At 43.7% G+C, this 15,453-nt stretch overlaps 1 protein-coding gene across 1 annotated transcript; it reads left to right on the top strand.

The window, feature by feature from the left end:
- The first annotated feature begins 390 nt into the window (after window positions 1-390).
- LOC124013947 (UDP-glucuronosyltransferase 2A1-like) lies at window positions 391-3,629 on the top strand. Its single transcript, XM_046328528.1, has 6 exons — window positions 391-1,245; window positions 1,695-1,843; window positions 1,956-2,087; window positions 2,322-2,409; window positions 2,511-2,730; window positions 2,825-3,629. Exons 1-6 carry the CDS (start codon window positions 522-524, stop codon window positions 3,105-3,107), a joined length of 1,596 nt encoding a protein of 531 aa, XP_046184484.1. The 5' UTR covers window positions 391-521; the 3' UTR covers window positions 3,108-3,629.
- The last annotated feature ends 11,824 nt before the right edge of the window (window positions 3,630-15,453 follow it).

The raw sequence follows: 15,453 nt of genomic DNA, 5'->3' as shown, positions 1-15,453 counted from the left end.
GCCTGTCAAGGAAAGAAATCAACATAAAAGCATTGCCATCATAGAGAAAGGAACACTGCCATCTACCGGATAGAAACTGGTCGCACAGGTGCCTTCCTAAAACTACTTTGGGCAGACAGCTCTTGCGGTCAGAAGTAAGCAAATTAAGGTTCATCAAACTTTGATTCTAATACCCCATTGTAAACTTGAAACCCTGTTCTTTTATACTACTCTGGAAAAAGTTACAAAAACCGAAAGGTGAACGAGTCTACGTCGTTTTAGACATGCACTTTTGCCTCATTGAAGAAAGAGGGTTCAGGTTCTGAAGTCCAAGGTACATTGTCAGTGGCAGATTTGACACAGCTGTGCAGTGTGCAAATGTGTACCATGGTTATCTCTGACATAACCTATAGACTTTGAGACTGCAGAGGCGAACACATAACTCTTTTATAGTCAGGTTGATCTTACACAATTCTAGTGAAAACCTGTATGTCGTTGTTGAACGCATAGAGGTCCTCTCTGTCTCTATCTACTCCGCTACAATGGTGTCTGGGACGTTGTTGATGTCCATGGCCCTCCTCATTCTCTGTGGGTGTCAGGGCGCACACAGTGGTAATGTGCTGGTCTTTCCTGGGGAGTTCAGTCACTGGCTCAACATGCGTGTGATCCTGGAAGAACTAGTGGAGCGAAACCATAGTGTCACAGTGCTGGTTTGCTCTGCCTCACCTTCAGTCAACTATACCAAACCAGAGGGTTTCAGCTTCAAGGTGTATAATGTTCCTTTTGAGAGACATGATTTGGAGTCTCTCCAGGAGGACTTCCTAAACTTCTGGATATACGAGGCTCAGAACGCCTCAATGTTGCAGGTGGGCCTGAAGATCCGGGAGGTGTTGGGAAGCATGACAGCTCTACATCTCAACATGTGTGATGCCATGTTCCACAACAAAGAGCTTATGGACACACTGAGACAGTGGGAGTTTGACGCAGTCCTTTCTGATCCAATGATGCCATGCAGTGACTTAATGGCAGATGCTCTTAACGTGCCTTTCATTATCTCGCTGAGGTTTACATTTGGCATGACTATGGAGAGGCACTGCGGGCAGATACCAGCGCCCCCCTCTTTTGTTCCTGCCCCCCCTTTGACGTACACAGACCAAATGAGTTTTTTGGAGCGGGTTCACAATTTTGTTACGTACATGATACATTCTACCTTTTTCTCTATACACTGCCTACAGACCATTGATAAGTACTACAGTGGGATCAAGGGTAAGTTGATCAGAATTTGTCAAAAAGTTGGAAGGGTGCTTGCACCACAAGCTCAATCTCAGGTTTGTTTTTTTATAAAGATTGGAATATCTACAAGAAGAATGTCATATCATGACTTGGTTTATTTGATTAAGTGGATAAGCTAAATCAGGTTAGGTACTCCTTTGACAGAGCTCTGATTGAAGCAGTGCTTTCGCCATTGATGTTATATATAGGGCTAGGTCTACACTCTACTGAAGCTATTCTGTGTGCAAATCTGCAACATGTTGGTTATTGAATGATTCATATGCACAATGGCTTTTTTTAGTACAATAACTGTTACATTCTGAGAGAGAGAATCCGCTGTAAAAGTTGTAACAATATAATTACTGATTCGCTTGTATAGGTTTTGTGGACCACTTATTCAGCAGTACTGCGTCTCATTCATAATGCATCTCGACATTTATCAGGCAGACCTACGACTTTATGCGAGATCTTGGGGAAGGCAGATATCTGGTTGATACGGACCTACTGGGACTTTGAGTATCCTCGACCTTTCCTTCCCAACTTTAAATTTGTGGGAGGCCTTCACTGCAAACCTGCAAAACCCCTTTCAAAAGTAAGGCTTTTCAACACAAACGTATCAACTGTCTTACAAGATGATCTATTATCTACAGTCTATTGGGCTGATAACATTGAACCAGAAGGAAACAGATTGTGTTGAATTTCAGGCCATGGAGGACTTTGTGCAGAGTTCAGGAGATGATGGAATCGTGGTGTTTTCCCTGGGATCCATGATCAAGAACCTCACGAATGAGAGGGGAAACACCATAGCCACTGCATTGGGACAAATACCACAGAAGGTTAGTCTGTTGCTTATAACATTGTTATAAGTAGAGGTGTCATCGTCTCCTTGATCCCGATATTGGATCCATTTGTACGATTCAAACAAGCTAGCTTACACTTTTCCTTCACATAGAATTCTGTCAGAGATATTGCATTTGGCCATCAGGGACCCTTCAAAAAAAACATTGCTTCTTGTTATAAGTACCGTTTCATCGCAGGTTCTCATTCATGTTCCTGTTTTCTCACCATAGGTGCTGTGGAGATACGATGGGGAGAAACCAGAGACTCTCGCCCCCAACACAAGAGTTTATGAATGGATCCCACAAAATGATTTACTTGGTGATATGTCTTTCTTGATAACAGTCATAAACATATAAACATTCCTTGCGTACAACAGTGTTCAACAGCCCTGCTTCCTCTCGTTGTGCTGTATCAAAAAGGTCATCCAAAGACCAAAGCCTTCGTCACCCACGGTGGGACTAACGGACTATATGAATCCATTTACCATGGAGTCCCAATGGTGGGCATCCCCTTGTTCGCTGACCAGCCAGACAATATCATCCACATGAAAAACAAGGGAGCCGCTGTAATGGTGGACTTCAACACGATGACACCCAAAGACCTTGTGGATGGCCTCAACAGTGTGATCAATGATCCATCGTAAGTCACAAATACACAACTGCGGTTTCCTCACGCCAAACGTTTGGGCAACTGTTGAAAATGTGCCTTGATTCCCCTATTCCCCTTTCACCAGGTATAAAGCAAGCATGATGAGGCTGTCAAGAATCCACCACGACCAACCAATGAAACCCTTGGATACAGCTGTGTTCTGGATCGAGTTTGTGATGCGTAACAAAGGGGCTAAGCACTTGAGGGTGGAGGCCCATAACCTGAGCTGGTACCAGTACCACTGTCTAGATGTGGCAGCTGCTCTGCTCACCATAGTGGCACTTGTCATAGTTGTATCCATTAAAACATGCATTTTCTGCTTCCGCAAGTGCTGCAAGAAAACTACATCGAGACAGAAGACAGAGTGACCCCTTGAAATAATGTGAAAGGGTCATTCCACCAAATTAGTACCTTGTTGGGTAGTGTAACTTCGTGAAAAATAAATGTTTTATTTCACCTCATTTTAACATTCTGTCACAAATATGCATGTTGAACTTTAATTGAAAAAATGTTTTGCCCATCAAGGTTAAATGAAAAAAATACTATGGAAAGTGCCTATTATTAATTGCCAAATCAAGTATAGCCGAGTTGACTGTAACAGGGTTGATGATGTCGTCTTAAATCTGCCATAAATCCCGTTGCGACGGGTAATCAAAGCTTGTTGTGTGCAACAGGGAGAACCGAAGACAGAAGATAAGAGTGACCTCCTGGAATAATGTTCATGTCAGGTATTATTGCAGTGAAAGAATCATGTGCACGTTTGTGAAGTCTTAAATACTATTTGAATGCATTCACATGCTTTGAACTTGTTGAGAAACACTGATTGGCTAATAGCCTACAAACTGTGTCAACTATAAACCAAAAGCACAGCTATCATGCTTGTAAACCAATCGTATTGTTCCAAATCCATATGAATAGATTGTTCTTTATAAATAATGGTTTGTTGTTACATTTAACTGCCGAAAATGCTGTTATGGAGGGAATTTACTTAGTACACGTGTCAATTCCACAGAGGGCCGAGTGTCTGCAGGTTTTCACTCCTCTCTTGTACTTGATTGATGAATTAAGGTCACTAATTAGTAAAGAACTCCCCTCACCTGGTTGTCTAGGTCTTAATTGAAATGAAAAACCAAAAACCCGGAGACACTAGGCTCTTCGTGTGATGACTTTGACCCCTGCCAGAGGTCAGGCATGTGGGAGAAGTCGGAGCTGAGGGATGATAGTCGAGTTTCCCACTAGTAATTAGGAGTTGGAGGGGCATTCAAGTGGATTTTTCCCGGTAAAAATACCACCTTCCCACTTGGTTATGAATGCAGCATTAACAGTGGTGTAACTCGTCTATCATCCCTGTGTCAGAGTCTATCTAGAAGATAGCGAAGGAGTCAGGCGCAGGACACAGGTAAGAGTAAAAAAACACTGTATATACTCAACCCAAGAACGGAACAAAAGTCCCGTTACAAAACAAGGACAAAACAGGACTCGAACTCTAACACACGAAAGACAATCACGCACAAAACAGAAAGGGAAACCAGAGGGTTAAATAAGGAACATAATTATGAGATGGGAACCAGGTGTGTAAACATACAAAACAAAAGGAAAAATGAAACATGGATCGGTGGCAGCTAGAAAGCCGGTGACTTCGACCACCGAACACCACCGAACACCGACCGAACACCGAACACCACCGTACACGAAACACCACCGAACACCACCGAACACCGAACACCACCACCCGAACACCACCACCCGCCTGAACACCACCGAACACCACCGAACACCACCGACACACCGACCCGAACACCACCCGAAAACCACCGAACACCGCCCACCGAACACCACCCACCCGACACCACCGAACACCACCGAAGACCACCCGAACACCAACACAGACCGAACACCACCGAACACCGACCGAACACCACCGACACCGCCCGAACACCAGACACCACCGAACACCGACCGAACACCACCGAACACCGCCCGAACACCACCACCGAACACGACCCGAACACCACTCGAACACCACCGAACACCGACCGAACACCCACCCGAACACAGACCGAACACCACCGAACACCGCCTGAACACCACCACCACCGAACACCACCAAAAACACACCACCGAACACCGCCCACCACCAAAAACCACCGAACACCGCCCGAACACCACCCGAACACCACCGAACACCACCGAAGACCACCCGAACACCGCCGAACACAGACCGAACACCACCGAACACCGACCGAACACCACCGAACACCGCCCGAACACCACCCGAACACCACCGAACACCGACCGAACACCACTGAACACCACCCGAACACCGACCGAACACCACCGAACACCACCACCGAACACCGCCCGAACACCACCCGAACACCACCGAACACTGCCCGAACACCGCCCGAACAAGGAGAGGGAACAACTTCGGTGGAAGTCGTGACACCCTGAGCTCCGACTTCTCTCACAGGCTGACGACCTCTGATGTTACCTACTAAGAAAATAACGGCATTTTCAGCAGTTAAATGTAACAACAAAACATTTTTTTATGAAGAGCAATCTATTCATATGGTTTTAGAACACTATGATTGGTTTACAAGCATGATAGCTGTGCTTTTAGTTTATGGTTTACACATGCCCTTATGGTGATGACCTTTTGCAAATCCAATCAGTTTTCCACGTTCAGGTCATCACATTGATAAAAAATACCTTAAATGACATAGAAACAACATTGATTCAACCAGTTTTTTCCCAGTGGCACACCCCTAAGTCTCAATATACACAGAACAGCCACACTCTTTACTTGTGCATATATTTAACATTATGCCAAATGTATGGCAAAGTCAATTGAACATATGGCATTCTCTTATGTACCAGTCATAATTATACATTTATAGAGTGATACAGCTAAATGTGGGTGAGTTCAAACCAGTGGAGTAGAGTTAGGGTGACCTGACACGCTCTTTCCGCCCACTGTCACGCCCTGACCTTAGTTATCTTTGTTTTCTTTATTATTTTGGTTAGGTCACGTGTGACGAAGGTGGTATGTGTTTTTTCTCTTGTCTAGGGATTTTTGGATATCTATGGGGTTTTGGTATGTCTAGGTATGTAGGTCTATGGTGGCCTGAATTGGTTCCCAATCAGAGACAGCTGTTTATTGTTGTCTCTGATTGGGGATCCTATTTAGGTTGCCATTTTCCATTTTGGTTTTGTGGGTCATATTCTATGTTCAGTTGCCTGTTTGCACTAGTCATATACGTAGCTTCACGGTTCATTTTGTTGTTTTGTATAGTTTTGTTCAGTGTTCTCTCTTTTATTAAAGGAGTTATCTACGCTTATCCCGCTGCGCCTAGGTCTCATCGTTACGACGAACGTGACAGAACAATCCACCATAAAAGGACCAAGCAGCGTGAAAAGGAGGAGCAGCGTTTGATGGAGCAGAAAGCATGGACGTGGGAGGAAATACTGTCAGGAGAGGATCGCCTACCATGGAGGCAGGTGGAGATAGCACAGGAGGAACGGCGACGATATGAGGGTACACGTCTAGCACGGAAGCGCAAGAGGCAGCCCCAAAAAAATTTGGGGGGGGGCACACGAGGAGATTGCATGAGTCAGGTCGGAGACCTGAGCCTACTCCTCGTGCTTACTGTGGGGAGCGTGCTTACTGTGGGGAGCGTGCTTACTGTGGGGAGCGTGCTTACTGTGGGGAGCGTGTTACTGGTCAGGCACCGTGTTATGCGGTAGAGCACAGGATGTCTCCAGTCCGCTATTCTATTCTAGCTCCTCTAATTGGCCAGGCTAGAATGGGCATCCAGCCAGGAAGGAGGGTGCCGGCTCAGCGCTCCTGGTCTCCAGTGTACCTCCTTGGACCAGGATACCCTGCGCCGGCTCTGCGTACTGTGTCTCCAGTGCGCCTCCACAGTCCAGTACGTCCTGTTCCTCCTCCCCGCACTCGCCCTGAGGTGCGTGTCCCCAGCACGGGACCACCAGTGCCAGCACCATGCACCAGGCCTATAGTGCGCCTCGGCAGTCCAGTACGCCCTGTTCCTCCTCCCCGCACTCGCCCTGAGGTGCGTGTCACCAGCCCGGTACCACCAGTGCCAGCACCACGCACCAGGCCTACAGTGCGCCTCGGCAGTCCAGAGTGTCCGGCGACAGTACCCCCAGAGCGTCCGGTGACAGTACCCCAGAACCTCCAACGACGGTCCACAGTCCAGAACCTCCAACGACGGTCCCCAGCCCGGGGTCTCCATCGATGGTCCTCAGTCCAGAACATCCGGCGATGATACACGCAGCGAGGGTCCCCGGGGCCTACGGCGAGGATCCGCAGGGGGGGGGGTACTGTCACGCCCTGACCTTAGTTATCTTTGTTTTCTTTATTATTTTGGTTAGGTCAGGATGTGACGAGGATGGTATGTGTGTTTTTCTGAGTTATGTACGCTTATCACGCTGCGCCTTGGTCTCATCCTTACGACAAACGTGACACCCACAGACTACTGAGCAAAGTCTCTTTCACTGCGCCATTCAGTTTCTCTGTATTACAGTAAAGGTAATCTCAGTTAGCCCAGAAATAAAATCATGCGTAATTTGGTCAGATGTTTCATTTACATAGTCTGCCCACAAGAGATTACAGTAAAGGCAATACTACAACCAATATTGTATATTTTCCCAAATCTAATGATAATGAACCTAGAAAAGGAATATCATGAGAAAAACACCTTGGACCTCATTTGAAACCTGTACATTTATCAGTTGTGAGAGAATTTTTACGTACCTTTCGGCGTTCGTTCCCTTGTCCCTCAGCTTCCAATCCCAGCAAAGTGAGACATAAACCCAGCAGCAGTCCACCTGACATCATCTTCAACGAGCCACCCTACCAGTATCCAGAACCACACAGTTGTTGATCCATTCCACTCACTCTGAACTAACCCTGTGGTAGTAGTGGTGGGGCTAGTGATCTACCGTGACACTCTGACGCCTGACTTGAAGTGAGCCAGAGCTACGTGAGCCCGCCAGAATCCCACCTTCAAAGCAGTGGAGGCTACTGAGGGGACGACGGCTCATTATAATGGCTTTAATGGAGCAAATGGAATGGAATCAAACACATGGAAACCATGTGTTTAATGTATTTGATACCATTCCAGCATTTTGCTCCAGCCATTACCAGGAGCCCATCCTCCCCAATTAAGATGGCACCAACCTTCTGTGCTTCAAAGAGACCATAGGGCAAATACACTATACATACAAAAGTATGTGGATTCAGCTATTCCTGCCACACTCATTGCTGACAGGTGTAAAAAATTGAGCACACTGCCATGCAATCTCCATAGACAAACATTGGCAGTAGAATGAATGGCCTTGCTGAAGAGCTCAGTGACTTTCAACTTGGCACCGTCATAGGATGCCACCTTTCCAACCAGTCAGTTCTTCAAATTTCTGCCCTTCTAGAGCTGCCCCGGTCAACTGTAACCGCTGTTATTGTGAAGTGGAAACGGCTAGTTTGTGTGGTAGGGCACACAAACTCACAGAACGGGACCGCCGAGTGCTGAAGTGTGTAGTGCGTAAAAATCGTCTGCCCTCGTTTGCAACACTAACTACCAAGTTCCAAACTGCCCCTGAAAGCAACTTCAGCACAAGAACTGTTAACTGAGAGCTTCATGAAATGGGTTTCCATGGCCGAGCAGCCGCACACAAGCCTCCCATGGCCATGCAGCCGCACACAAGATCACCAAGCATTGGCTGGAGTGGTGTAAAGCTCGACGCCATTGGGACACTGGAGCAGTGGAAACGTGCTCTCTGGAGTGATTAATCACGCTTCACCATCTGGCAGTCCGACAGTTCCAGTGGAGGGAAATCTTAACAGTACAGCATACAATGACATTCTAGACCATTCTGTGCTTCCAACTTTGTGACAACAATTTGGGGAAGGCCCTTTCCTATTTCAGCATGACAATGCCCCCGTGCACAAAGCGAGGTCCATATAGAAATGGTTTGTTGAGATCGGTGTGGAAGAACTTGACTGGCCTGCACAGAGCCCTGACCTCAACCCCAGTGAACACCTTTGTGATGAATTGGACTGCAAGCCAGGCGTAATTGCCCAACATCAGTGCCCAACCCCACTTATGCTCTTGTGGCTGAATGGAAGAAAGTCCCCGCAGCAATGTTCCAACATCTCATGGAAAACCTTCCCAGAAGAGTGGAGGCTGTTATAGCAGCAAAGGGGGGACCAACTCCATATTCATGCCCAGGATTTTGGAATGAGATGTTCCACAAGGAGGTGTCCACATACTTTTGGTAATTTAGTGTACATGCAGTGGCTATTGATTCCCAGGAGTATTTGTTGCTTGTTTATGTCTAACTTTAAGTCACTCTGGATAAGAGCGTCTGCTAAATTGCTCAAATGTCAAATGCAACTGTTTGTAGGTGAGAGAGAGGGAAAGTGCAAGGGGAAACACAGAAAAGGAGTGAAAATAAAGCGAAAGACTAATAAAAAGACAAGAGGGGGAAAGAGGAAGTGTCAGTGACCGAGAAAACCAGGACAAAATATTGATGAGCTCATAGGCCATCCGAGACCAACTTTTCAATACGGAATGTTCTCTTACAGAACAAGAGATCCTGGCATGATTTTTCTGAACTGATAATGAGATCGCAACTAATCGATGTGATCCACCACTACCTCTCTATCTATGGTCAAACAGACGTCAGCGTCGACTGATGGTTGTTTACCAGTTCCACTGAGACCTTGACTGTTGGCTGAGAGAGCAGTGGCTAAGTGTGTTGGGGTGTCTTTACGCTGCCGTCTTGGCAGTATTCCTGTATGGTCATCTGAGGACACACTCCGCTTCCAGGAAGGGTACGGTGATGCTGACAAGAGTAGTCCTCTCATGCCCTGCAATGGGAAAGCTATCACCAGACGAAGGAGTCAAAATATTTTGTCTGATTGGTTTTACGTCACAGTGTCCCGACATCTTGCTCTGTTTGACATCCCCAAGTTTTTGCAAAATATGAGATTACTTCTTTAGTGCACCTAAAAATAAATCTGTAAATTGCTTTAGTGATTGGCAGTTGAGACCACTTCCAGATCAGCACTGTTCTACTCCTGCAGTGCAAGTCAAATGCCCTGATTAACATTTTTCCCGTCAGCGTATTACTGGAAAGCTCCTTTAATAACCAGACAACCTGGATTCCACAGAGTTAACTGGAGAAGAGTTCAACGGTTTTACGTTACAGGGATATAATCTTGCAGTACCTTCCTGTGCCACTGTGTGTCACTCTTAAGAGGGGTTTCAAAAAGTTACATGTTCTCGGAAATAGACATTGGTCTTGGAAATCACTTCCGACCTCAAACAAAACTTTTCACTAACTACCTCCTAATAACCCTATCCTTTCACTAACTACCTCCTAATAACCATATCCTTTCACTAACTACCTCCTAATAACCCTATAAGTTCACTAACTACCTCCTAATAACCATATTTGAACATCTTGGCCATGTTCTGTTATAATCTCCACCCGGCACAGCCAGAAGAGGACTGGCCACCCCACATAGCCTGGTTCCTCTCTAGGTTTCTTCCTAGGTTTTGGCCTTTCTAGGGAGTTTTTCCTAGCCACTGTGCTTCTACACCTGCATTGCTTGCTGTTTGGGGTTTTAGGCTGGGTTTCTGTACAGCGCTTTGAGATATCCGCTGATGTACGAAGGGCTATATAAATAAAATTTGATTTGATATCCTTTCACTAACTACCTCCTAATAACCCTATCCTTTCACTAACTACCTCCTAATAACCCTATCCTTTCACTAACTACCTCCTAATAACCATATCCTTTCACTAACTACCTCCTAATAACCCTATCCTTTCACTAACTACCTCCTAATAACCATATCATTTCACTAACTACCTCCTAATAACCCTATCCTTTCACTAACTACCTCCTAATAACCATATCCTTTCACTAACTACCTCCTAATAACCCTATCCTTTCACTAACTACCTCCTAATAACCATATCATTTCACTAACTACCTCCTAATAACCATATCATTTCACTAACTACCTCCTAATAACCCTATCCTTTCACTAACTACCTCCTAATAACCATATCCTTTCACTAACTACCTCCTAATAACCCTATCCTTTCACTAACTACCTCCTAATAACCATATCATTTCACTAACTACCTCCTAATAACCCTATCCTTTCACTAACTACCTCCTAATAACCCTATCCTTTCACTAACTACCTCCTAATAACCATATCATTTCACTAACTACCTCCTAATAACCATATCATTTCACTAACTACCTCCTAATAACCCTATCCTTTCACTAACTACCTCCTAATAACCATATCATTTCACTAACTACCTCCTAATAACCATATAATTTCACTAACTACCTCCTAATAACCATATCCTTTCACTAACTACCTCCTAATAACCATATCCTTTCACGAACGTACTCCTAATAACCCTATCATTTCACTAACTACCTCCTAATAACCATATCCTTTCACTAACTACCTCCTAATAACCATATCCTTTCACTAACTACCTCCTAATAACCATATCATTTCACTAACTACCTCCTAATAACCCTATCCTTTCACTAACTACCTCCTAATAACCATATCCTTTCACTAACTACCTCCTAATAACCATATCCTTTCACGAACGTACTCCTAATAACCCTATCATTTCACTAACTACCTCCTAATAACCATATCATTTCACTAACTACCTCCTAATAACCATATCCTTTCACTAACTACCTCCTAATAACCATATCCTTTCACGAACGTACTCCTAATAACCCTATCATTTCACTAACTACCTCCTAATAACCATATCCTTTCACGAACGTACTCCTAATAACCCTATCATTTCATTAACTACCTCCTAATAACCCTATCCTTTCCCAGTTTTAACCCAATAACTATGTGTAATTAGGATTAGGTTTAAGGGTGAAAAGCCCTGCATATGTTGATTTAGTATGCCCCCTTCCCCCCACAAGTGTAACAGCTAACTCTATTACGTGGTGGTGTAGTACAACAGTAACAGCTAACTGTATTACTTGGTGGTGTAGTACAACAACAGTAACAGCTAACTGTATTACTTGGTGGTGAAGTACAACAACAGTAACAACTAACTGTATTACTTGGTGGTGTAGTACAACAACAGTAACAGCTAACTGTATTACTTGGTGGTGTAGTACAACACTAACAGCTAACTGTATTACTTGGTGGTGTAGTACAACAACAGTAACAGCTAACTGTATTACTTGGTGGTGAAGTACAACACCAGTAACAGCTAACTGTATTACTTGGTGGTGTAGTACAACAGTAACAGCTAACTGTATTACTTGGTGGTGAAGTACAACACCAGTAACAGCTAACTGTATTACTTGGTGGTGTAGTACAACAGTAACAGCTAACTGTATTACTTGGTGGTGTAGTACAACACCAGTAACAGCTAACTGTATTACTTGGTGATGTAGTACAACAGTAACAGCTAACTGTATTACTTGGTGGTGTAGTGCAACAGTAACAGCTAACTGTATTACTTGGTGGTGTAGTACAACAGTAACAGCTAACTGTATTACTTGGTGGTGTAGTACAACACCAGTAACAGCTAACTGTATTACTTGGTGGTGTAGTGCAACAACAGTAACAGCTAACTGTATTACTTGGTGGTGTAGTACAACACCAGTAACAGCTAACTGTATTACTTGGTGGTGTAGTACAACACCAGTAACAGCTAACTGTATTACTTGGTGGTGTAGTGCAACAGCTAACATTACAGTAACAGCTAACTGTATTACTTGGTGGTGTAGTACAACACCAGTAACAGCTAACTGTATTACTTGGTGATGTAGTACAACAGTAACAGCTAACTGTATTACTTGGTGGTGTAGTACAACACCAGTAACAGCTAACTGTATTACTTGGTGGTGTAGTGCAACAGTAACAGCTAACTGTATTACTTGGTGGTGTAGTGCAACAGTAACAGCTAACTGTATTACTTGGTGGTGTGGTACAACAGTAACAGCTAACTGTATTACTTGGTGGTGTAGTACAACAGTAACAGCTAACTGTATTACTTGGTGGTGTAGTACAACAGTAACAGCTAACTTTATTACTTGGTGGTGTAGTACAACAACAGTAACAGCTAACTGTATTACTTGGTGGTGTAGTACAACACCAGTAACAGCTAACTGTATTACTTGGTGATGTAGTACAACAGTAACAGCTAACTATATTACTTGGTGGTGAAGTACAACAGTAACAGCTAACTGTATTACTTGGTGGTGTGGTACAACAGTGACAGCTAACTGTATTACTTGGTGGTGTAGTACAACAACAGTAACAGCTAACTGTATTACTTGGTGGTGTAGTACAACAACAGTAACAGCTAACTGTATTACTTGGTGGTGTAGTACAACACCAGTAACAGCTAACTGTATTACTTGGTGATGTAGTACAACAGTAACAGCTACCTGTATTACTTGGTGGTGTAGTACAACACCAGTAACAGCTAACTGTATTACTTGGTGGTGTAGTACAACAACAGTAACAGCTAACTGTATTACTTGGTGATGTAGTACAACAGTAACAGCTAACTGTATTACTTGGTGGTGTAGTACAACACCAGTAACAGCTAACTGTAATACTTGGTGGTGTAGTACAACAGTAACAGCTAACTGTATTACTTGGTGGTGTAGTACAACAACAGTAACAGCTAACTGTATTACTTGGTGGTGTAGTACAACAACAGTAACAGCTAACTGTATTACTTGGTGGTGTAGTACAACAGTAACAGCTAACTGTATTACTTGGTGGTGTAGTGCAACACCAGTAACAGCTAACTGTATTACTTGGTGGTGTAGTACAACAGTAACAGCTAACTGTATTACTTGGTGGTGTGGTACAACAGTAACAGCTAACTATATTACTTGGTGGTGTAGTGCAACAGTAACAGCTAACTGTATTACTTGGTGGTGTGGTACAACAGTAACAGCTAACTGTATTACTTGGTGGTGTAGTACAACACCAGTAACAGCTAACTGTATTACTTGGTGATGTAGTACAACAGTAACAGCTAACTGTATTCCTTGGTGGTGTAGTACAACACCAGTAACAGCTAACTGTATTACTTGGTGGTGTAGTGCAACAACAGTAACAGCTAACTGTATTACTTGGTGGTGTAGTACAACACCAGTAACAGCTAACTGTATTACTTGGTGGTGTAGTGCAACAGTAACAGCTAACTGTATTACTTGGTGGTGTGGTACAACAGTAACAGCTAACTGTATTACTTGGTGGTGTAGTACAACAACAGTAACAGCTAACTGTATTACTTGGTGGTGTAGTACAACAGTAACAGCTAACTGTATTACTTGGTGGTGTAGTACAACAACAGTAACAGCTAACTGTATTACTTGGTGATGTAGTACAACAACAGTAACAGCTAACTGTATTACTTGGTGATGTAGTACAACAGTAACAGCTAACTGTATTACTTGGTGGTGTAGTACAACACCAGTAACAGCTAACTGTATTACTTGGTGGTGTAGTACAACAGTAACAGCTAACTGTATTACTTGGTGGTGTAGTACAACAACAGTAACAGCTAACTGTATTACTTGGTGGTGTAGTACAACACCAGTAACAGCTAACTGTATTGCTTGGTGGTGTAGTACAACACCAGCTATTGTTATTGTTATGTACTTTGAATTTGCTTCAACAAACACAGTACCAACCACCACTTCAGCTTGTGGAGAACAAAGAATGTTGACGAACACGGTATACAGTGATTAAAATAATAGGGCAAATTGGTTTTTATCTCAGTGCAGATGTTCAAATCAGACATGAGACTTTCTTTCTGTTGGGTCATCAGGTTAATACTTTATTTGTTTGATTGTAGCGAAGAGGAGAGAGGAGAACAAGAGGAACGAGTTAAAGAAACAAGGAAGTAAACAAACAAGAGACTTTGGGAAAGCTGTGGCTACAAGCCTTTGTATCAAATCCAGAGACAACGTTATCAGGCAACAGTAAAACGTTTGATATATTTGAAGAAGAAAGAAAACGGTAACGTATTTGTGGACTCTAAAAACTATGGCACAGTATTTACCTAAACATACACAATACCAAACTGTTTAGCCACACCCCTAGAACTATGACCAGCTTCATAGCACTCTAAACCACATGGTTTTTCTTCAAGTTATTTGCCATTTTGATCAATTCAGCCATATACCATTTACATTTCTTATGCCATAAAAAGGCACCTTGTCTGAAATCTGGAAGATCCTCACCATTTCAATACAGCTACGTTTCAATATATCAAAGCGGAGGCACAATTCATTTGAACTTACTGAACATACTGTAAATGTGTATATCATCACCAGAATTCACTCTTTATGTCTATTTGCAGGCGTTTGGTCAATGATTGATTGCCATGATGGCAAAACTATGGCATAAGAAATGTTTTTTACAAAACACAAATATGTCCATATAGTGAAATGGCCTTTGATAGGTATAGTATGGAGAGAGTCTTTACAGCTGGGTAGGGAGGGGGGGTCTTTACAGCTGGGTAGGGAGGGGGGGGGGGGGGCTCTGGAACAAAACCACTGAAAAAGGCAACAAAAAAAATACAGGAGGTCCCTATTCCCCGAGGGATATGCTGCATAGAAGCAGATTTGTTTTGGTTTTCCTTTTTCACAGA

The sequence above is a fragment of the Oncorhynchus gorbuscha genome, linkage group LG25 (genome assembly GCF_021184085.1).
Source record: "Oncorhynchus gorbuscha isolate QuinsamMale2020 ecotype Even-year linkage group LG25, OgorEven_v1.0, whole genome shotgun sequence".
NCBI classification, from domain to species: Eukaryota; Metazoa; Chordata; class Actinopteri; order Salmoniformes; family Salmonidae; genus Oncorhynchus; species Oncorhynchus gorbuscha.
This window is presented reverse-complemented; position numbering and strand designations above follow the sequence as displayed.